The sequence below is a fragment of the Drosophila gunungcola genome, unplaced genomic scaffold (assembly GCF_025200985.1).
Source record: "Drosophila gunungcola strain Sukarami unplaced genomic scaffold, Dgunungcola_SK_2 000066F, whole genome shotgun sequence".
NCBI classification, from domain to species: domain Eukaryota; kingdom Metazoa; phylum Arthropoda; class Insecta; order Diptera; family Drosophilidae; genus Drosophila; species Drosophila gunungcola.
Window position 1 is genome coordinate 409,267 of NW_026453229.1, and position 21,113 is coordinate 430,379.

General features: G+C 41.9%; 3 protein-coding genes across 7 annotated transcripts in view; all 3 read left to right on the forward strand.

Annotated features, from left to right (window-relative positions):
* The first annotated feature begins 67 nt into the window (after positions 1-67).
* LOC128264335 (serine protease persephone) lies at positions 68-3,861 on the forward strand. 4 transcript variants are annotated; one of them, XM_052999766.1, is made up of 7 exons: positions 68-74; positions 1,887-2,014; positions 2,073-2,256; positions 2,311-2,417; positions 2,487-2,761; positions 2,822-3,005; positions 3,352-3,861. In XM_052999766.1, exons 2-7 carry the CDS (start codon positions 1,930-1,932, stop codon positions 3,696-3,698), a joined length of 1,182 nt encoding a protein of 393 aa, XP_052855726.1. In that variant the 5' UTR covers positions 68-74; positions 1,887-1,929; the 3' UTR covers positions 3,699-3,861. The 4 variants fall into 4 exon arrangements, with proteins under 4 accessions (XP_052855726.1, XP_052855727.1, XP_052855725.1 ...); XM_052999767.1 differs by lacking the exon at positions 68-74 and adding an exon at positions 77-201 and having other exon boundaries at positions 1,896-2,014; XM_052999765.1 differs by lacking the exon at positions 68-74 and adding an exon at positions 221-330.
* A 184-nt stretch (positions 3,862-4,045) lies between these two features.
* On the forward strand, positions 4,046-9,241 carry LOC128264328 (serine protease Hayan). 2 transcript variants are annotated; one of them, XM_052999753.1, is made up of 8 exons: positions 4,046-4,767; positions 5,558-5,643; positions 5,719-5,899; positions 6,069-6,917; positions 7,058-7,122; positions 7,666-7,937; positions 8,000-8,186; positions 8,822-9,241. In XM_052999753.1, the coding sequence occupies exons 2-8, from the start codon at positions 5,568-5,570 to the stop codon at positions 9,166-9,168; spliced, it is 1,977 nt and encodes a 658-aa protein (XP_052855713.1). In that variant the 5' UTR covers positions 4,046-4,767; positions 5,558-5,567; the 3' UTR covers positions 9,169-9,241. The 2 variants fall into 2 exon arrangements, with proteins under 2 accessions (XP_052855713.1, XP_052855714.1); XM_052999754.1 differs by lacking the exon at positions 6,069-6,917 and having other exon boundaries at positions 4,072-4,767.
* A 437-nt stretch (positions 9,242-9,678) lies between these two features.
* LOC128264326 (uncharacterized) overlaps positions 9,679-21,113 on the forward strand; it is a 41,926-nt gene continuing 30,491 nt past the window's right edge. The window contains 1 exon segment of the mRNA XM_052999750.1: positions 9,679-10,164. The gene's annotated coding sequence lies outside the window, so the exon portion shown is untranslated.

Genomic DNA, 21,113 nt, shown 5'->3' on the forward strand with positions numbered 1-21,113 from the left:
GCGAGCGAATCATTTATAAGATATCAGCTGCCCTGGTCGTAGATTCAGTTGCATAAAAGATGCATTACTGAGCGGTCAGTGTCGGTCCATTCGTCTCTCGATTTCTGTCATATAACGTAACGTTCAGATTCGATTCTCTTCGTCATTGCCACCGGCTTTCAGCTTTGTTAGCTCAACTCGTGTGCACTTGGGATTTGTTGTGTTCCTCGTGCTTTGCTTAATTTGTTTTTTATTTTATTTTATTTTTTATTTTTGTTTCTGATTGCTATAGAATAGTGTTCTAATAACGTCGATACGTCTACGAAGTGCCTAATCAGAGATTGGAAAAAGGTCGTGTCAATAAAAATATACTAATACTACCCAAGTAAAACTTTACATTTTATCATCATAATCATAACTAAAGAGGCGGAGGATTAAAAATCAGCTTTTAGTCATTCAATTTAGGAAAAAAATGTATTGTGTGCTGCCCTTATCGGAAACAAATCCCCGCCTCAAATAGTTCAGGAGGTTTTCCGATATCAGCTTTAAATACCCCTAAAAGTGAGTGACAGAAAAGAGATTACAGGCGCCAAAAAAAGTGAATCAACCGATCCAACCTGTCCGTGATTTCCGTTTTCGGTTTTCCGTAAAATGTTGAAATAATATCTTCAAAAGCATAGTCTTGAAGTTTTCCTACTTACTTTTTTTTTTTTATAAACCAAAAATGACTGAAGTGCGTATTAAAATTATAGCATCAGTTTTATCATAAGTCGGTCAATGGCAATAATCTATTATAATCAGCGAGCTTTCAGAATTCAAATTTTATGTTTTTTTTTTTTAAATTATCAGTTTTTAAAATCTATTGTATTTGTTTGATATGCCCTCATTAAGATGATACTGATGACTTTCGTCAGAGGAGGTATTTATCATTGCACCGAGCTTGTAAGCTTGTTGTAAGCTTACATTGATTGAGGTTCTTTATAAATTTCATCTGCCAAGCGTTTTTTTTTTTGTACATTAGGGTTTTGATGTAACTTATAACATTATGTTTTTTTTTATTTTTTTTTTGTTTTAACCCACATGGTATTCTGCTAATTGTGTGTTGTGTGTTGTGTGCTGGCTTCTGTGCGCAGTGGATCGTTCTGCCATTCTGCGATATTGCCAAGTACTGGAAGTGCTGGAAGTGCTGGATGGGAGAACCGGTTCGCCGCTCAGCGGCAGAGGAGCGGCTCTGGGTGCTATCAGCTGCATCCAGCTCCAGCTCCAGTAGAAGCCCAGCCCGGGCTCCAGTTGCTTGAGCGATGCGTTGCTGAGCGGTCAGAACTAGCCAGCCTCCAAAGGCCAGCCCATTCGTGTTTTGTTTTCGCCCAGCTCTGCTGGTGTGCTTTTTGCGGTGTTTTTTTTTTTTTACTTTTTGCTTTTGCTTTGGCTTTATTTTATTTTATTTTATTTTGTTGGATTGTGTTGTGCTGTGTTGTTTTGTGCCTGATTGCCACCGTATTCAAAGTGCTCTCGACGCACTCAATACAAATCATCGATACGTATACGGATACGTATATTGCCTTATCAGAGACCGAAAAAAGGTCGTGTCAAAGGTGCGTTCGATAAGGCGGATTGTGAATTGTGGACAGTGGGTGGGGCTACTCATATCGCATGCTCCACTTTAGTTTTTGTCGTGATAAAAAAGGGAAAATTACCCCAGATGGCCGGAAGCTGATTATCAATGATTTACCTTTTATGATTGTTGAGCAGCTTGTTTCAGATTTTATTCGCTACAAAAATCATAAGAATAATTCCAGAGAGATTGACGTCCTGTCAATTAAACACTCACATTGAAAGGTGTTCCTTTCCTATCAGTGACAAGTCAACTTTAAATTACAGAAAGAAATTCTCCTATTTGTATTTAGATTAATCAGATTAGAAAATCAGTCGTATTTGTTTAAGACGACAATGATGACATTCGACAGAGGAGGTATACTTCTTTGCGCCACCCTTTTGCTAACTAGCTGCTCCTCCATCTATGCAACTGTCATATGTAAGTACGGATATCGTCCAAAAACCAAAGCCATTGCAGTCCTTAACCTTCTTTATAGTGGGTCGGGCCTGCAATGTTACGGATACCATGCCCGGAACCTGCCGCACCTCCAACGACTGTGAGCCCCTGGTCGATGGCTATATCAAGTCGGGAGTGCTAAATCTCGATGATGTGCCCACCTGCGGACTCGGCCCATGGGAGGAGATCGTCTGCTGTCCCACCAAGCCGTATAGAGAAAATGGGTAATTCCAAAATGAGTTATAAGTGGTCATTGCATTAATTCACTGTCCTTTTAGTACTACTTTGGGTACTACTTTAGGTAGCTCTTCCGCGACTAGGGCGGTCAATTCAGAGGTCCGTGTAGATGTGTTCAGGGGAACTACGGACCGACCATCGGTGGCAGGTGGGGATCAAGAACAGGTGTTTTTTTTTCTCAAGGGCCTTTTACCTAAATTCTCTCCTCTGCACACAGCTTGTAAGGAAATTCGGAAAAAAATCGAAAGCAGCAACCGACTGGTCATCCACATTGTCGGCGGCTATCCCGTTGACGCCGGTGTATATCCGCACATGGCGGCCATCGCATACACCTTCAACTCCGAGTTCCGGTGCGGTGGATCACTCATCGCCAAACGATTTGTACTCACCGCCGCCCACTGTGTGAACAACATAGACGACCCGCCGGCTTTTGTCCGTTTGGGTGCGGTTAATATTGAAAAACCGGACAAAAACTACCAGGATATCAATGTGGTAAGCCGCAGGACATTCCACGTCTGTTAAGCTCCTAATTGTCGAGTGCCATCTCTTTAGCGGAACGTAACGATCCATCCGTCGTATGTGAGCGGCAAGTACAATGATATCGCGGTTTTGGAACTGGAACATGACGCAGTCGAAACGAACAGCGTCCGGCCCGCTTGCCTTCACACCGATCCTAACGATTCACCGCCGCAGTCCAAGTTGTTCGTCGCCGGCTGGGGGGTTCTCAATGTGACCAGTGAGTAAAGGCACCTTCCATCGTTGAAATCAGGGACTGCAATTATTAATCACTTGAAATTGACATTCAAAAAAGAGTCTTTTCGGTCAATCTATTATTTTTACAAGATTTAAAAATTTTTTAAGATTTTTTTGAAAATAATAATAATTATTTTTGAGTAATTGAATAAAATTCAAAACATAATTACGAATTATTACCAAATTGTAATTATTTTTTATTTATTATTTTTTTATCGAAGTAAAATTAATTGTAATTAATGTTTTTTTGAAACATTTTTTATTTTAGAATTTTAAACATTATTTTAGGTTTTAAAACTAATATTAATAACAACTAACATAATCCACAGCTCGGGCGCGTTCGAAGATCCTGTTGCGGGCGAGTCTGGATATGGTCAGCCTGGATCAGTGCAACGTGTCCTATGCGGAGCAGCCCGGATCCGTTCGAGCATTGAAGCACGGCGTGGACGAGTCGCTGCTGTGCGCCATTGACCACGAACAGAAAGCGGACGCCTGTCAGGGCGACTCCGGTGGTCCGCTCATCCAGGAGCTCACTAACCGGGACGGCGTCTACACGATCATGGGCGTCATATCGTCGGGATTCGGATGCGCCACCGTAACACCGGGTCTCTACACCCGTGTGTTCTCCTATCTGGACTTTATCGAGGAAACTGTCTGGCCGGGCAATACGGTCTGAACTTCTCATTTTTTTAGCTCGACTTATGTAAACCTTACCTGAGATTTTTAAACCATCACATGGACCTTGTTAAGCCTTACTCCAAAACTGGCTTACCCACATCTGTGATGCGTAGATTTCAAATCAAGCCAATACAAATAAAGTATACTCATTTTAGCATTTATCGTAATTTGTTTTATTTGTTTATTGTAAGTTTCCAAAGAACATGTTCATGAGGACATTTTCTCAACGATTTTTGAATTCATTTTAAAAGGCGGGTGTCTTAGGGTTTCTTGAAACCGCTATATAAACTTTGATCAAATCAAGTAAAGTATATAAATATAAGCATTAGCCATTATTTCCATTTCCAATTTTAAGTTTTTAAACAACAATTTGTTTAAGGCATAGAGGCATCCAATTTTCACATACTACATAGGGTTTTAAAATAATTCCCTTCTCATTTGTTTTACATTATTTTGTTTTTTATTTTACTTGGTAATGCTAATTACAGCCTTTGTGCTTTGTGTGTTGTGTGTTGTGTGCTGGCTTCTGTGCGCTGTGGATCGTCTGCCATTCTGCGATTCTGCCAATTGCTGAAAGTGCTGGATGGGAAAACCGGTTTGCCGCTCAGCGGGAGAGCGGGGGAGTGGGGGAGCGGCTCTGGGTGCTATCAGCTGCCGGTCCGGGTCCGGCGCTTCTTGTCCGCCGTTCCAGCTCCAGTCCAAGTCCAAGCTCAGCTTCAGTTGCTTGGGCGAAGCGTTGCTGAGCGGTCAGAAACAGACAGCCACCGAAAGCCAGCCCATTCGTGTTTCGTTTTCGTCCAGCGATAGCCACCGGTTTTCAGCTTTAGTGGCTCTGCTGGTGTGCTTTTTAGCGGTGTTTTTTTTTTATTTGTGATTCGCTCGGTACTTTTGCTTCATTTGATATTATTTTATTTTGTTGAGCTGTGTTGTGCTGTGTTGTGCTGTGTTGTGCTGTGTCTGATTGCCACCGTATTCAAAGTGCTCTCGACGCACTCAATACAAATCATCGATACGTATACGGATACGTATATTGCCTTATCAGAGACCGAAAAAAGGTCGTGTCAAAGGTGCGTTCGATAAGGCGGATTGTGAATTGTGGACAGTGGGTGGGGCTACTCATATCGCATGCTCCACTTTAGTTTTTGTCGTGATTACAAAGGGAAAATTAACCTAGATGGCCGGAAGCTGATTATCAATGATTTACCTTTTACAATGTTTTGTTATTTGGAAATCTATACTTCGTATAGTGATGTCATTAAATTTTGCATTGATTGTTGAGGAGCTTGTTTAAGATTCTATTTGCTATAAAAAAACCACTTAAGAAGAGTTCCAGACAGATTGAAGGCCTGTCAATTAAAAGCCCTAATTGAAAGGTGTTCCCTTCTTATCAGTGACAAGTCAACTTTAAATTGGTGAAAGAGTTTCGATATCGGACGGCACAGACGTCTTTAGCCGGTGGTAAAATCGCAGCAAAACACAGATAAACGGCAGGCCCCCGGGTGAATCATCTGATCTCACCTGGTGAAATTCTCGTAATCAGCGAAGAATAACTTTCCGCTGGCTTACCATCAACAGATAGACATTTAAAATCGGTTAGGGTCTGGATCGAGTTCTACAACGTGTATAGAAAACATTTGTTTACCCACTATACAAATCTTAAGTGGGTCAATGGCAGCAGGTTCAGTTTAATCAGCTGAAAGGCGAGCGAGCTGATGAAAGAAACAGATTCCGTACTTTTTTTTGAGGGCTTTCCCTGCTGCTGCAACAGAAATGTTTTTCACGTTCACGTTCACGTTCACGTTTACGATTCGGGACGATAAGGCAATGGGATTCACTAATGTCTCTTGGGAATTTCAGCTGACTGAAGATGGTCTCGGCGAGCAGGTACTTTCCACTGGGTCTCCTGACGATCGCCACTTTGGTGCAGCTAACGGTTGGGGATGGTATGTAGGTGGCCCATGGCCCATGGCCCATGGCACTGTGCACCAGATCCATCAGCCTCGATCTTCTCGTTGCAGAGGGTGATCCGTGCCATGTGAAGTCTGACATTCCGGGCATTTGCCGGGCCTCCTCAGCCTGCAACAACATCGAGGGATACCTCAGGCAGGGCGCCCTGTCCACCAGCCAGGTGCCCAGTTGTGGCTTCGGGGCACGCGAGGAGATCATCTGCTGCCCCATCGTCGCCTGCTGCCCCACTGAGTAAGCCGAGTGTCTCGTGTTCGTGTCCCGCTTGCCCCCTGTCTGTGTCCTTGTGTGCCATGTGCCATGTGCCTTTGTGTGTCCCGCCTGCGCTTTGTGCCCGCCGATGTTGCATGCCCCGCCGCTTTGCGGCGATCCCCGCCAGACTAACCACTTTCACCACCCACAGCCGAGCTTCCGATGTGCAAGTCCTTGCCACGAGCTCCGAGCGCAGCAGGTTACCTCAAACTCAACCACAACCACAACCACAACGACAACCGGAACCACAGCCACAACCACAACCACAACAGGAACCACAGTCACAACCACAACCATTACCTCTACTCTCAACAACCACCGAAAGGACAAAGGTACGGGAATCTCAACTGGACGAAAACCAGAACTTCTTCGACTTCAACAAGCTGCTCAGTACAACCACTGTCAAGCCGCAGAGAACCCACGAGTCCCTCAAATTGCCCTCAAGCCAAGACTTTGGGAGAAGAGCCACTCAGGAGTCCATGAATAGACCCACCAAAGAGTCCATGAATAGACCCACCCACGAGGCCATGAAGATGCCCATCCAGAATGTAGGCGCTTGGGGCATAGCTCCTCCAAAGATTACACCCACAACAACCACGCAGAGATCTTGGATGGAGCCGCAATGGGGATGGGAAAATCGCGAGCCACGGATAGTAAACCGCCCCCTGACCACGCCCCGTTCGCGACCCCACAAACCCAAGAATCCCAGTCCCAGTCCCATTCCCAGTCCCAACAATAGCAATCTCATACACTTGGTCAACGATCGACTGCGACAGCAGGGAATGCAGATAGAGCCGGCAAGGGAAGTGCCACATCCAGCAACATCGCCTCCACCACCCACGCCCATGCCCACCAAAGTGATGGATCCCTTCGAGCCCTTTCGATTTCGGGGCCAGGACAGGAATCCCAAGGAGCCGAAGGAGTCCAAGGAGGAGGTGGTTCAACCGGAACCCTGGAAGGAGCCCAGCAATGATCTGGACTTTGCCCCAGCCGAGTTGCGGTTTGTCTGAGCTTAGTTTCGGCATGGACATCAGTTGGCCTCAGCCAGGGAGCCGCATGCAGTCTCTGTCTCAGGCGGAATCCATTGCTGGCAACCCCACTAACCGTTCCTCCTTTTTTCTCTTTCTCTGTCCCACGCAGTTCGTCGACGACGACGCCCAGCACCAGGGTCAATGTGCCGGACAAGGAGCGACCAGCGGTGGCAGGTGGGTCTATTTCTTAGACAAGATTGTTGAACAGATCCTTAATGGGACCGCGAATTCTTCAGCAGTTACAATTTTAATCCGAAACAGATTTCTTTAGAACTTTCTGTGGTTTCACTTATTTTATACGCGTTTCGATTAAAGTAATTTTTAAATTTCGTGAAATACACGATATTTTTTAATAAAAAAACATTTTAATAAATTTATAAATTTAATTTTGTAAAGAATTCAAACTCATTTTAATTTTATAATAAAAGTTCTTATTGCAAGAAAATATTATTATAACATTAGAAAATATTTATTATAAAGAACTTTATTAACAACATAAGATGCGTATAAACTTAATGATTCAGAAACTATTAAAATTAAAATATTTAGTTTAAAAAACACCACAGAAGGAACAATTGAAACTTAAATAAAATAAATACAGACCCTATATTTTTTTAGTAATAAATCCATAGTGTCTATAAATTTTACTTTGAAGATAGGGTGATGGTCCATTAAATGTAACTCATATCTTAAATTATACAATATATCTTGTTCCAGCCTGTACAAAGATCCGGTCCGGAGAGAGGCCGATAACAGTTCACATCCTGGGCGGTCTGCCAGTGGATCCTGGCGTTTATCCCCACATGGCGGCCATCGCATACACCACCTTCGGAGCAGTGGACTACCGCTGTGGCGGATCGCTCATCGCCAGTCGCTTCGTCCTGACCGCCGCCCATTGCGTGAATAGTGACAGCACGACGCCGTCCTTCGTGCGATTGGGTGCGGTGGCCATTGAGAATCCCGCCGCTGGCTTCCAGGACATCAATGTGGTGGGTGTTTAAAGGATCGAAGATGTTCCCAGTTCTCAGCTTAATCCTCATCTTACCAACAGATTGATATCCACATTCATCCGAACTATTCGAGCAGCAGCAAGTACAACGATATCGCCATTCTGGAGCTGGCCGAGGATGCCATTGAGTCGGACAACATCCGACCCGCCTGCCTCTACACGGATCCAGAGAATCCGCCCTTGGACTCGAAAATATTCGTGGCCGGTTGGGGTGTTATGAATGTGACAAGTAAGTTGTGGATAAACTTTGATACCGATACTTTGATATATCTTAGAAAATCAAAGCATTTATCAATTGCGGTTATTAGTTTGTTTTAATATTAAACACATAAACAATAGGAAATTTGGAATTCAATAGCAAAATATTTATTTTTACTATTCCATTCTATAAGTGTTTAGTTAAACTTGAAACCGTTTTAAATTTAAATGTAATGCACATAAAAACCCAAAATTCACATTTTAAACTTAAATCAAATATTTAAATATTAAATCTTGCAATATATATTAAATATATTTAATTAAATGATGATGAGTTTTTATGTTATTTAAATATAAAAAATTTAAAATTTCATTGCCAGATATTTATTATTAATACAAATATGCATATAAATCTAAATATTGTGTCACAAATGGGACCCATTAAGATCCCATATTTTCCACATTTTCTTAAATATTTGAATTCATGCAATTTAATATGCAATGTACTTAACACTAATGGTTTTGTATTTCAATTTAAATATGCGATATGCTTACTTGGAATTCAATAGCCAGATGTTTATTTGTACCATTGCATTTCTCGTATCAGTGTAGAGGATAGCCCTTGAAATTAGTAATTAATGGATCACACAATACTATTTTCCATAGATCGCGCCAGGTCGAAGATCCTGTTGCGGGCCAGTCTGGACCTGGTGACCGTGGAGAAGTGCAACGCGTCCTTCGGGGAGCAGCCGAGTGCCATGAGGGCCTTGAAGCAGGGCGTGATCGACTCGCTGCTGTGTGCGGCGGACAAGAAGCAGCAGAAGGACGCCTGCCAGGGCGACTCCGGGGGTCCGCTCATCCTGGAGACGAACGAGGTGGACGGCGTCTACTCGATCCTGGCCGTCATATCCTCGGGCTTCGGCTGCGCCACCAAGACACCGGGCCTCTACACGCGGGTCACCTCCTTCCTGGACTATATCGAGGGCATTGTGTGGCCGGCCAATCGGGTGTGATGGGCGATGGGCGATGAGCGATGAGCGATGAGCGATGAGTCATTTGATCTGCAATAAATTAAGTTTGAACGGATATTCGTTCTCAGTGTTTCGCAACTTAAGGGGTATTTCGATTTGCAGCAAATTTTGGTCCAAAATAGGGGCATTCCAATCCGATAAATTTCCATACCTGGATAAGAGAATTAACATTTTTGTATTTACATTTTCTGCCATTAGAAGTGGAACAAAGCCAGTCCTTTTTCTGTATGTGTGTTATTTTGGCAAACTTACAACAAACCCTTTCTTAATAAAGTAGTTCTATTAGGCAAATATTTGACTAAGGGGTACCTTAGTGTCTATAACCCAATTCGTCTGCGGTTTGCGGCATCCCTGGTTTTGGGGGCAACTGTCAAACTATCGCTGTCTGCTCCTCCTACGCTCGTACGTAAACAGATGAGAGCGCAGAAAAGCTTGTTGTTTTGGAGCATTGCCAGCTGTCGAACGGAAAAAGCTGAGAGAAAGCTGCTTACTGAGCTTTCCCCAACAGCTGTTGAAAACCTTTACAAAGTGCTGCCGGTTTACTGCGACCGCCACGCCACGCCACCCAAACACCCACTGACCGAGCGAACAGCAACCTCAATATCCAATCCCCCCACACACCCATCCCCCCCATCCCCCCCAAGGCCACACTCCTGGGGCGGCGATGTGGGACCTGCTTAAATGCCGCTGCCAGGACTCCTCGGGCTTCAGTTGGTCGCGAGACTGCGAAGCTGTCGGTTAGCCTGCTCAAAAGGTGGAGGTGGATCCATATAAGAACACATATGGACATATTTTGGACACACATAGACAGTCTCGAATCCGTTACATTTTGAACGATTTCCGAACAGCTCCCCAAAAAGTCCGGGTTCGCGTCGTGCTTATTTATTTAATTTTTTTGGTTTTTTTTTTTGAGTGCACTCCATGTTTACGGCGGCCTGACCCAAAAGGACAATTCCACCGACAGTTGCAATCGTAAATGTAAGTCGATCTCTCTCTTTGTATGTGTTTGTGTGTGTGTGTGTGTGTGTGTGTGTGTGTGTGTGTGTGTGTGTGTGTGCTTATCTGTTGGTTAGTTACTGTTGGTTATCGCACCCACCCACTACAATGTACATATAGCGGTGGGAAATTGATTCCGGCGGCACATCTGTTGGGCGGGGCGATAACGACTCCTGATCCGATCGAACAGAGCCAACTTAAGCGCCCACGGACCACACAACAGGTGCATGGCCCACGGACTACCGATTCCAGTCGCCAATAAGAGCGGTACGGCAAAGCCACGTTGACTAATGAGCCAAGAAATGGCATTGTGGCCCCTGGATTTCGGAATTATCTTAAGTACCTATGTTAGGAGATGTCCGTGGAGAAAGAATCCCCAGTGAAAAATAAAATGAGATTTTTATATTCAACCCAAGGACGAAATATAAAATCGAATTTTTACTTTAATATTTGTACCAATCTTCGATATCAAAAGTGCTCAGAGTCGTTTTAAAAATAGTGATGAACTTAGTGAGTTTTAAAGTCATTAAATACATTTATATCAAAACGTGCTAATATTTAATACAAATTCCAATTCGTCTTGAAGTTTTTGTGCTTTTCAGATTTAATGTTTATTTAAAAAATAATTAACTCTTTGTTCAATATATAACTAAATACGTTTTAGTATTCTTTTATACTGTTTAATATTAAATATGAATTTTAAGTTTGAATCAATTCAAAACAAAAGAGTGCTGCGCCATTCTTGACTGAAATATTAATTACGAATTAATTTTTTAGATTCGACTTCAAGTTTTTATGCTTTTCAGATTTAATAATAAAATACGTTTCAGTATTGTTCTGCATTGTATAATTTGAAATTATTTTTTTTATGTTATGATCTATTGAAACTGAAAGGGCTGCGCCATCATTAATACGCATATAAATTTTTTATAAATATTTAAGGAAAATGTAATTAATGATGGTTTCAACTCTATTTTGATTTCAATTACTTAACACACATCTTATTATTGATTATGACTAAATTGTATTACTCAATAATGCTTGAATGATTAATTAGCCTTAATTAAATTTCCGAGTGACATATTCAGCCACTCTAAATTATCAAATATGTTTGCTGCTCAAATGAAAACACACAATGCTTATTTCGGTGTTCACACTGATTCTATTTCAACAATTTCCGGACCTATTAAATTTTGTTTTTTTTTTGTTTGCGCCGTTGGAATTCCCCACTTGATACGTTATCCTATACAAATGGCTCATCAATTAGAAATCGGTCAGCGAATTTTGAAAAAGACTTTAAAGGTCCTTCCGACGTCATTTTCCAATGAGTCCATCGTTGTTCTTGTTGCTGCGGCTATTTGCGGTGTTGGCGGTTGGCAGAGTGGCAGAGTGGCAGAGTGGCTATAAATGTGACACTAAGTTAATAAATTTATGGCTAAAACACACCCAACTGCTCTTGATGGCTGATGTGCGCTGCTGCTAATTTCCCTTCGCCTTTGCCCCATTTCCCAGGCCATTTCCAATTCCGTTTCCATCAGCCTGAATGATGGTGATGGTGCTACAACAACAACGGCGATAAGGAGGGCACACAGAGAAAAATAAATTATATCTCATTGGTATAATGATGGGGAGCATCGTTAATGCGTTTAAACGTTCAATTCTGTTAAGTGGCATCAAAAAAAAATAATAATAATAAGCCGTTTTTCTCCGTGCAAAAAGACAGTGCGTGTGTGTGTGTGTGTGTGTGTGTGTGTGTGTTTTCGTTGGCGTACTAATAATATTTTTATTGGCCGCTTATTTGCCTTTGCGACTCTGTATATAGGTATTTGTGGTCAACTACATTCTCATTCTGACCTGGCTAAGGCGTATTTATAGAACCGCCCACTCGTCCAGCAAATCATCTTTAGGCTGGCTTTAATTAATAAATAAGAAGAGGAGAGAGGGACTATATGGATCATATATATTCATTCAATTTCTTGCTCATCAGGTGCATAGAATAAAATTTATGATCGGCAGCCATAAAAGCCTCCATTTTAAGGCCCATTGACTTTCGGTTTATTTTGGGGGCAAAACAAGAACAATTTTAACTTTTATTTGCCGGAGAATAATGCCATACGATTCCATTGAATATTCATGTGCCAAATGTAATCACATTTCGGTGGCAGTTTGCCTTTCGGCGGGGGAATGGGTGTACAAATAGATGGAAAGTGGACTAGTTTTTTTTTTTTTTTTTGGTGAGCTACTCGGCATTCCCGCGCAGAGTAAAGCGCAGCGTTTTATTTCTATTTACGGGCACATTCCGCACTTAATCTCTGCCTCAAATCTTCGCTTTTGTCCCCGATTCTACCTGCGGATTTCCTTTTCGGTGCAAAAATCAAAGCTGGACCCAGCCACAACCACATCCGGTCTGGAGAAACACCACTCCGCCTTCGGCGCAAGAAAAGCCGCCTAAAGCGATGATTTCTGTGATGTTTTGACGTTCTTCCGAGGAATGCAGCAATAAAAATCCCTAGATAGCTAGAGATAGCTCCGAATGTTATTGGGGGCTGGCGGTTGTCTTGAGGGCCAATAAGCCAAAAACTATGCGGCTAATGGCGTTAGTTACTTAGCTCGAGCTGGGGCTCCTCCTCCTGATTCCATTTCATAAGCTCCAGCCCAGCAAGTGCACATAAATTTACACACAAAAGTTCATTTCGGTGTAGCGCGTAAATCTCTTTGCAAATCTCTCATTTCGCCAGCGAAGCGTTATGTGTGGCAGGATGAGTCGAAGTGGCTGATACCCTGCAACAATTGACATCTTTCAGCCAAGAGATTTTTGGGAAGCGGGGAAGGTTGGGGAAGGTCTGAGTCTAAGTCTAAGTCTTGGCTTGAAGTCAGCACTCTAATCTCTTCGTGAAACAAACAAAAGTTTATTAAGGCAAGGTGACTTTTGTGGTGGATTTCTCTGTCTAATCAAATGATTCGTTTCCATTCAAGGACCTGAGATATTTATCGGCTTACTATGGGATTATTCTTTTACAGCTCATGATAAACACATATAATCCAAATGTCTTCTCGAAATAAACTCAATTTTATTGTGTCTAGATAGCTGTTCAACCAAATTTATGGCTTGAGTTTAATAATCTGAATTAGAGAGAGAGAAATGTATATGTTAAACAGATTAAATTGTAGAATGTGGAGTATTTTTTAAATATTGTATCAACGGTCTTTTCTGTTTAAAAAAAAAATATTAAAATGATACTAATTATATATATTTTTTGAGACTATTAATTATGTTTCCCAGACTTTGGGCAAACAATTATAAACATATAAGTGTATAGATTTCTCTTAAAAATATCAATATATTAATTTATTATCAACAATATATCAATTTATTAATTACCAATAAATGACAAGGCACTGAAAAGTTTAATTAACTCACACATAAAACATAATAGACTTATCTTCCGATCGTCTATGGTGTCGCAAATGATTTCTTATCCTGGGATTGACAAGGGTTGCATTGATTGTATATGGGAAAGGACTTCCGTGGCCATGAAGTATGTTTTAGTCCTGCTATTTGCCCATACTCGCACACAACAAATGGCATACATAATCAGTGGGGCTGGGGAAGATGGATCCCGGGCACTTAGGGCTGATAAAGAATCAACTGAACTCTGCAATGTGACGTTAGACATAATTTTTTGCTTTATTTTTCTTTTTATTTTATTTTATTATATCTTTTTTTTTTTGGGGCTCTGTTTCTGTTTCGGTTTCTGTTTCTGTTTCTGTTTTGTTTGTGTTCCAGTTTCTGTTGCTCTTTCTGTTCCTTGGCTGCTCCTCCTTTTGCATTTTGCGTTCGCTGAAAGGTCGTTGACAATGGAAAAGGGAGCTCGAGAGAGAAATTTATGGTTGGGCATTAAAAGAAATTTAATCGATTCCCCTTGACTCGGGCTTAGCACGTGTGTGCTGTCTTTTCCTTTTTCCCATTTCCCATTTCCCATTTCCCACTTACCATTTCCACGCTCCCTGAATTTCCATATGCCTTCTGTCTCTGCAGGTGCACGGTGAGAAAATGGGGCAAAACTAGCTTAAAACTTGAGAAAAGTGTTGATATTTAGGATATTTATGGACACTATTTTATTTACAAATAAATAAATTTTACCAAATTCTACGAGGTATGACATTCCATTAGTTGACCATTATATTTATTGTAAGGGCCAAAACAATTATATTTTTTGAAGTTTTAAACCTTACAATGGCATTTTAGTTATTTAAAATTGCACATGTTTTTGTCCACACAAAATGCATTACAAAAATACAGCTTTTAACCTTAGTAAAAGGCATGATGATGAGTATTTAAAAAAATACTTTTCTCTGTGCACCTTGTTCCTGTTACCATTACCATTTGGTTTTGGGCAAACAGCGGCGCGTGCTTTGGGTTGCATTCGGTAAGGCTGCCACGCCCCTTTTCCCTATCCGCCTTCACGAATCGTAAAAACTTGAGGCCCCTGCCCCATTCACAAGCCGAGTGCCGTATGGATTTCCTTAATGAAAGCACCAAAGAAAAACACTGGATGGAGCGCACTGCCGAAAGTTCGAAACGGGAGTGCGTGTAAAATGCGTTAAATATTTCCCAGCTTTGTTGTCGTACTTGATATTTGAATGCCTGTTGCTGTTTTCTGGTGCCTGTATGGCATGTAATTAAAAATGTTGTCACGCTCGGCTCCTAACAACTGAAGTGGATGGGTGTTTAAGGCTTTGGCAACTGTGACAACTGTGGCAACTGTGGCAACTCTGGCAGCGACGCCACTTAACATTGCAAAGTCGAGCGAAGCAATCCACCCGAGTGATTCGCATAATGTGGCAAGATGACTTAATGCCCCAGGTTCACCATTTCCAGAAATCTGTTTTGGAAGTATCAAATTTCGAAAGCAGAAATGCTGTAAATCTTAAATCAAATGGAAATACGGGAATAGTTCAATCAGATATGTAGGGTGTAAGACTGATTATGAAAGTACAAAAGCTAAAAAATTTTTCAAAAGTATATAGACTTTATGTAATGAAAACTGTTGGTACATATATATTTACTGTATCAATTAATCAAGTCCAATGTATACAACAAGCAAGCCTTTTTTAATTTCTTATACAGAGTAGGGACCCACCAAAAGAATGCTTCCCAAAGTTCAGTCCCAAAAAGACTGCCAAGATTGTTACTCAAAAAACCCCCCTTGTAATTTCGAAATAACAACATCCGGTTGGGATATGCTATAAATCCTTGCACCCTTGTCAATTACGTGGGAGATTTTGAATGTTTTACTTTACGCTCCGCATTACGTCAGCAAATTACAAAATTCGCCATAAAAACGCCGGGGATGTACCAAAAAAGAGCGTGGAATTGCAGCTAATGGCCATAACATGCCCCATAATCCCCTTATTAGGAAGCTGACTTTGTTAATTTCTGGCCGTTCTAAAACTGGTGGTATTTGCATGGAAATTTTAAAGAATTCTTTCGGCTTTATTAGAGCCGAAGGAGTTCATCTTCATTGTTTTATATATATAATTTTGAATTTCGCCAGTCATTCCCTTTAGGAGATCTCCATTGGTATACCCAACTTTAATACTGACAGCCTTTTAACGTGTTGAGTGCTGGCCATCTTCGAGCTCAAACGTCAGCTAATAGGCCCGAAATTAGCGATGCAATTCAATTAGCTGCCGGCGGGGCTTTAAAAGCCTCCCCAGCTTCAGTCACTGCCCCTTTTTTCTCTTTTTTTTTGACCAAGTGACACAGATGCCTTTCATCTGGGGCCCGAAACTGCTACGACTGGCTGTCAATTAGGCTGGCAACGCAACCTTGCCTGAGCTTCAAGCCTTTTTAAAAATTGCCAACCCGCAAATCGACAGTGTGCCATTGCCATTGCCACCCGCTCAAGTCAAATGAACTCATTAAAGTTAATGAATAACGAGAGACGGCCGGCGGCATTTGATGGGCTTAAACGCGACTCGGCTTGACTTGTTCCGGCTCAAATCTAATCAAGCCAAGCTCCGCCTCACCCCTGCACTGCGAGAAACAACTTGGTCAACGCAAATTGAGCTTATTTAATTATAATTTAAATAAATTGTATGTACCCAGAACAAGTACCAGGAATTTGGTTTTTAAAAGCGCATAATTGACTGTGAAGATTTCCTAATTGAGCAAAACATTCTGGTGGTCATAACAAGTCCTTCTTGGAAGTATCCTTGTGCTTAAATTATTGGGTAAAATAGGAAAGTGGCAAAGAGTGATTTTGCTTTTCTATTTTGGCTGTATTTTTTTGTTAGATGGAAATTTAAACTTCTATTTTACTGATTTCAATCGCATTGTTGTGGGCATAACATGGCGTATACTTGATGTTTTTTCTTTCTTTTTTTCTTTAAGTTACTATTGTTACTCGACATATTGGGAGAGTTTGGAATGAAGCAAGACTGGTCTTGCTTTAATCTGAAAATATATTAAGTCACCTTTCTTGTGTGGTTCTGACATTTCATTTTAAATACATTTTAATTTCCATAAAGGGCTCTTAGCTAATATAGTTACTATTCTAAAAGTGTTAATATTATGTGTTTTGAGAAAGAAAATAGAATTATTGAGTGTTTGGGCAACTTGTCCCATATTTGTATTGCTCATATTTTATTTGGGACAATAGGGCGTATACTTGATATTTGAAATATCTTTTCCGTGTATCCGCCATCTGTTAGTCTAGCCCTTTTGCGGAACCCTAGCGAAGCCTTTTGTCAACCGTTTAGAGCTTACACCGCCCCCCTTGACCTCCATCCTACAACCTCCAACCGCCAGCAGCCCAATTAACCCCATCACAACCAGCCTTTAACCCAGAATGGGTGGGCAGGTGTAAGATTGGACCACAACTTGGAAAAGTCGGGGCAGAGTTGGGAGGGTTGGATTGGGGGGGTGTTCTGGGGGCTATGGGGGCTATGGAGGCTATGGAGGCTATGGAGACTATGGAGGCCAAGGAAGCCAGAAAAGTTCACCGCACGCGCCGTCTGCGTTCAATTGCGCGGCCTGAACTTCATCAATAGTCAGGGCACGCATTACAGAGGTTAAGGGCAAGGCCCAAAAGGGTTGTTCAATTATGCAGAGTTGCCGTCAGCTATTTCGAAAGTGTTGTGCCACGTCGTCGGCTAAAAGAGCCCACCTTCCATCCTATTTTCACGCCCGGATAACTAGCGAATTCAAGGCTCGCTGGCAGGCTCAGCAGGGAATGAAAACAATTAATTTTCTCCAGATTCGCGACTATTTTAATCTCGAAAATTGTCCGCACAAAGGCTGCCAAAGCATTGGAATGGAATTGCAGCACAGCCACAATGCGCTTTCACCTTGCAAACCACCAAAAAAAAACAAAAAAAAAAACAAAAAACACCTTTTATTTTTCGGTGCGGCACCCTGAAATGCAAATGCAAATGCGAAATGCTCTCAGCGAAATCTTTTGTGTGTGTGTGTATTTGCCCCGACGCGTAAACAATGTCTGACTCTGCTCCCATTTTTCAGCATTTTCCAGCATTTTCCAGCTTAGAAGAGGTTCAAGGATTGAGATCATAGAATGGGACTGGAAATAGCAAAAAACGGAGTCAAGGCGAGGTCAAGAGTCATTGGCAATCCCACATCCCTTTTGAAGTGCGCCTCCAAAAAGTACTCCTCATTTTTCACAGTGCAGCTTCTCGCTGAGGGGATCTTGTAGCCCTGCAGGAAATCTCGTTCACCGCATCATTGAAACAGACCGCAAAAATCAATATATTTCGGGGTTCAATTAGTAAACAGCAGGGGGCTAAGAAAAGCCAACCTTTGGGAATGAGACCCCCCAAAACGTAAACTGCCGCAATTTCAATTTAGAAATGTTTTTGCACTAATTTGCAATTAGTAAACTTTTAACACCCCCACTCCTGTTATTGAATTCCAAATGGGCCTGTGAGAAAGAAGACGCGAAAAAATGTTCGCCCGAGTCCCATCAAGATTAATCATACGCACCGTTAAACATATTGACAGACAACAAAAGTCGCAAGTTGCGAAAGACGGCCCGCCCGGCTCGATTTGATTACGGTTCGGGTGCAAAAAATATATATAAGTACTATATATATAGGCATAGCTCTGGTTATACAGTGGCGGTCAGGGAATAGGCATAGTGACTACATACTTTCTCTCTAGCTCTACATAATTGTTTAGGCCGAGACGCCACAGGCCATTGACCAAAATCAATGCGCTCCACTCGCTGCCACTCTCCCCCGGGGGATGGGGTCAATCCGATCCCCTGCCCCCCGCTTCAGCCGTAGACCATTTCTATTCCTGTCTGTTTTCCAGGAATTTCCCATTCTGAAAATACTCGTAGAACATTCAAGTCGCTTTGAAAATTTTGTTGCTATTGACAATTGCCGGTGGCTAGGGGGTGGATTGAAGCAGGCATTGCAAATTGCAGCACCGAGCCAAGTCAATGACCGAGGGCGAGTGCAGGTCCCAAGGGGGCGTGGCGGTGAGGAGTGGGAGTGGTATTTCCTTTTTGCCTGCTGTCGACAAACACACACACATACTCACACACACACAGACACACTCATACACACACTAAACCGTCAGAAACTCTGGCACAGAGCTCAGCCAATGCTCTTTGACTGCACACTCAAGTAGAAACTTGTCAATTTCTTACGACCCGCAGCGCCCAAGCCCAGGACCTCCCAAGGACCTCCCCCTCCTGGCTAGCCACCCATGTGGCCATCCATTCATCCATTCATAAGCCTCGTCCTCCGACGGCTTGCGCTTTTATAGTTTTCTTGTCTTGTTCAAGCGACAGCGACAGCGAAGGCAGCCAGGCAAAGTATATAGCAAGTAGCTAAATCAAATAAAAAAAAAAAAAGAGCAAATCCAACGACGCTAGATAAGGACGAAGTGTGAATTCCCTAGGAGTGGCCATCATCAAATTATACAGATACGGAATGCAAAACTATTTTACAAACCAATTTTGTGGGTTTTACACTTACACTTACACTCAACGCCTCAGTGCCTCATCCGGTATCATTTATCAAACGAATCCTAATTGAATTTGAACACGGCAAACAGTTAATTTATTTTATTGAATATCGTGTTGTGTATTTATTTATGCACCATATTCAGTAATTCACTACTTGCTTTTAACGCCTTAAGGATCTTTCCTTTCTAGTTTCGCATTATTTCCGCTCTACCACTATTACGGTGTTTATGCGAAAGCCATTTCATGCAATCATTTCATGAAATGTGAAAATACGTGTGTGCATAAACACCATTTATTGCATTCGCTTACTCAAGAAAGCTGACTATGCATCAGACCAAGGGCGTGAAATGGTGTGGCGCAGCCAACTTAACTCGTTATAAATAAGATGGCAACGCCGAACGTAATACTAAACAATTGAAATTCGGTTCTTCTCCCCCTTTCAAAGTCGTTATTTTATTTTTGTCTTCACTTGGATTTACTGCTTTGCTAATTAGTGTTCGTGTTCGCTTTGGAGCTGGTAAAAGTACTAATAATAAGCTAAAATAATAATGCTAACAGTAGTTTAAGTTTGCACTTCATTATACACGTCTGGCATCTCTGCTAATATTATTTCAGGAACTATTCCGATTTCATGTATTCAGGAATTCATGAAATTCATAGCATATAACTATCGACTTTGGTATTTCATTAACAGCGCATCCTTTGCTTGGCCTCCATTTTGAGCAACCCAAAGTGGGAGGCGTAAAAAATCGATGCTCGAATCACTTGTGAAGCTGCAAGTTCTGCCGACAATAACTGAGGCTGCGAGGCTGATTAGCCAAAGGCTTGCGAAATCAATTTCCGTTTCGAGTTTGTCCCCAAAAAAGGGGGGTTAGTACTGAAACTGAAACGCGGAGCAATTACTTTAAGTGCCATAACTAGAGGATTGAGTCATTCTCCGCCCCTGTCTGTAATGCAAAGAAGTATGCAATTATTTGCACGCTGCTCTAACTGTTGCGCTCTAGTACTGATGACAATCCTCCGTTTCGTTCGTCGAACGGTGTGCAAATTGGCTTGATTGACGCTATTAAAATAATTAGCTTGCTCTTCTTCGATTTCCTATTTCCTATATCCTATTTTTCCTATTTCCTATTTTCCATTTGCCCAACACCGATTTCAAATTGCCCAAGCGCATTGCGCAAATCAAATAATTGCGCCAATTATTAGGGTTGAATTTATCTGCAACTCCTGAGCTGGCCATTAGAAATGCCATTAATATGGAATCAGAGTGTGCCATAGAGTGTAAACACGCAGCAGTACCCGGTCGACCAATTGACCCCACAATCGATTCGGTTGGGACCAACCTGGAAAAGTTACCATAAGTCCCAAGCTGGCGCACATTGTGTCATGCATAGATAATATACTATATGTACTATACATGTGTATAGGTATATTTCCTTCATTTTTTTTTTATAGCCATAAACCGGAGACAAATAAAGCCAAGGCCGATAGAACGATGGCAGATAAAGGGTGAAAAAGTAGTGAAGACGAATTTTGAATGCAGTCACTAGTTACTACAAAATGTAACAAGCATACACAATGAGGTCTACCGCATTTCGTAGAAATCAAGTTGACTCTCGTCAGTTGCCATAGATATGCAATATATTTTCGATTGAGTGATCACTAATATTTCGTAGGTGGCATGCAAATTGAGTCATTATATCCTACTGTATTCACTGGCCTTGTCTGTGTGCCATTCTATACTGTATGTGCATGTGGGTTTGGATTTGTGTTGGTTAAAGTGAGCGAAAACAATAAACATAAAATGCACAAATACTCACATTGGCGTGTGTGTGTATGGAGTGTGTATGGTGTGGGTGTGTTGCTGTTTACAAAGTAGCAGCAACTGGCTTATCAATTTCCATGTTGCCTTTGTTGCCTTACCTTTTTGTGTGTTTA

Excerpts from the sequence above, each read along its gene's own strand:
- LOC128264335 (XM_052999766.1), top strand. The coding sequence starts at position 1,930 with ATGATGACATTCGACAGAGGAGGTATACTTCTTTGCGCCACCCTTTTG. Across the intron at positions 2,257-2,310 it reads AAGCCGTATAGAGAAAATGG|TACTACTTTGGGTACTACTT; the intron begins GTAATTCCAAAA and ends CTGTCCTTTTAG. Across the intron at positions 2,418-2,486 it reads GGACCGACCATCGGTGGCAG|CTTGTAAGGAAATTCGGAAA; the intron begins GTGGGGATCAAG and ends CTCTGCACACAG.
- LOC128264328 (XM_052999753.1), top strand. The coding sequence starts at position 5,568 with ATGGTCTCGGCGAGCAGGTACTTTCCACTGGGTCTCCTGACGATCGCC. Across the intron at positions 5,900-6,068 it reads GTCGCCTGCTGCCCCACTGA|CCGAGCTTCCGATGTGCAAG; the intron begins GTAAGCCGAGTG and ends CACCACCCACAG. Across the intron at positions 6,918-7,057 it reads TTTGCCCCAGCCGAGTTGCG|TTCGTCGACGACGACGCCCA; the intron begins GTTTGTCTGAGC and ends TGTCCCACGCAG.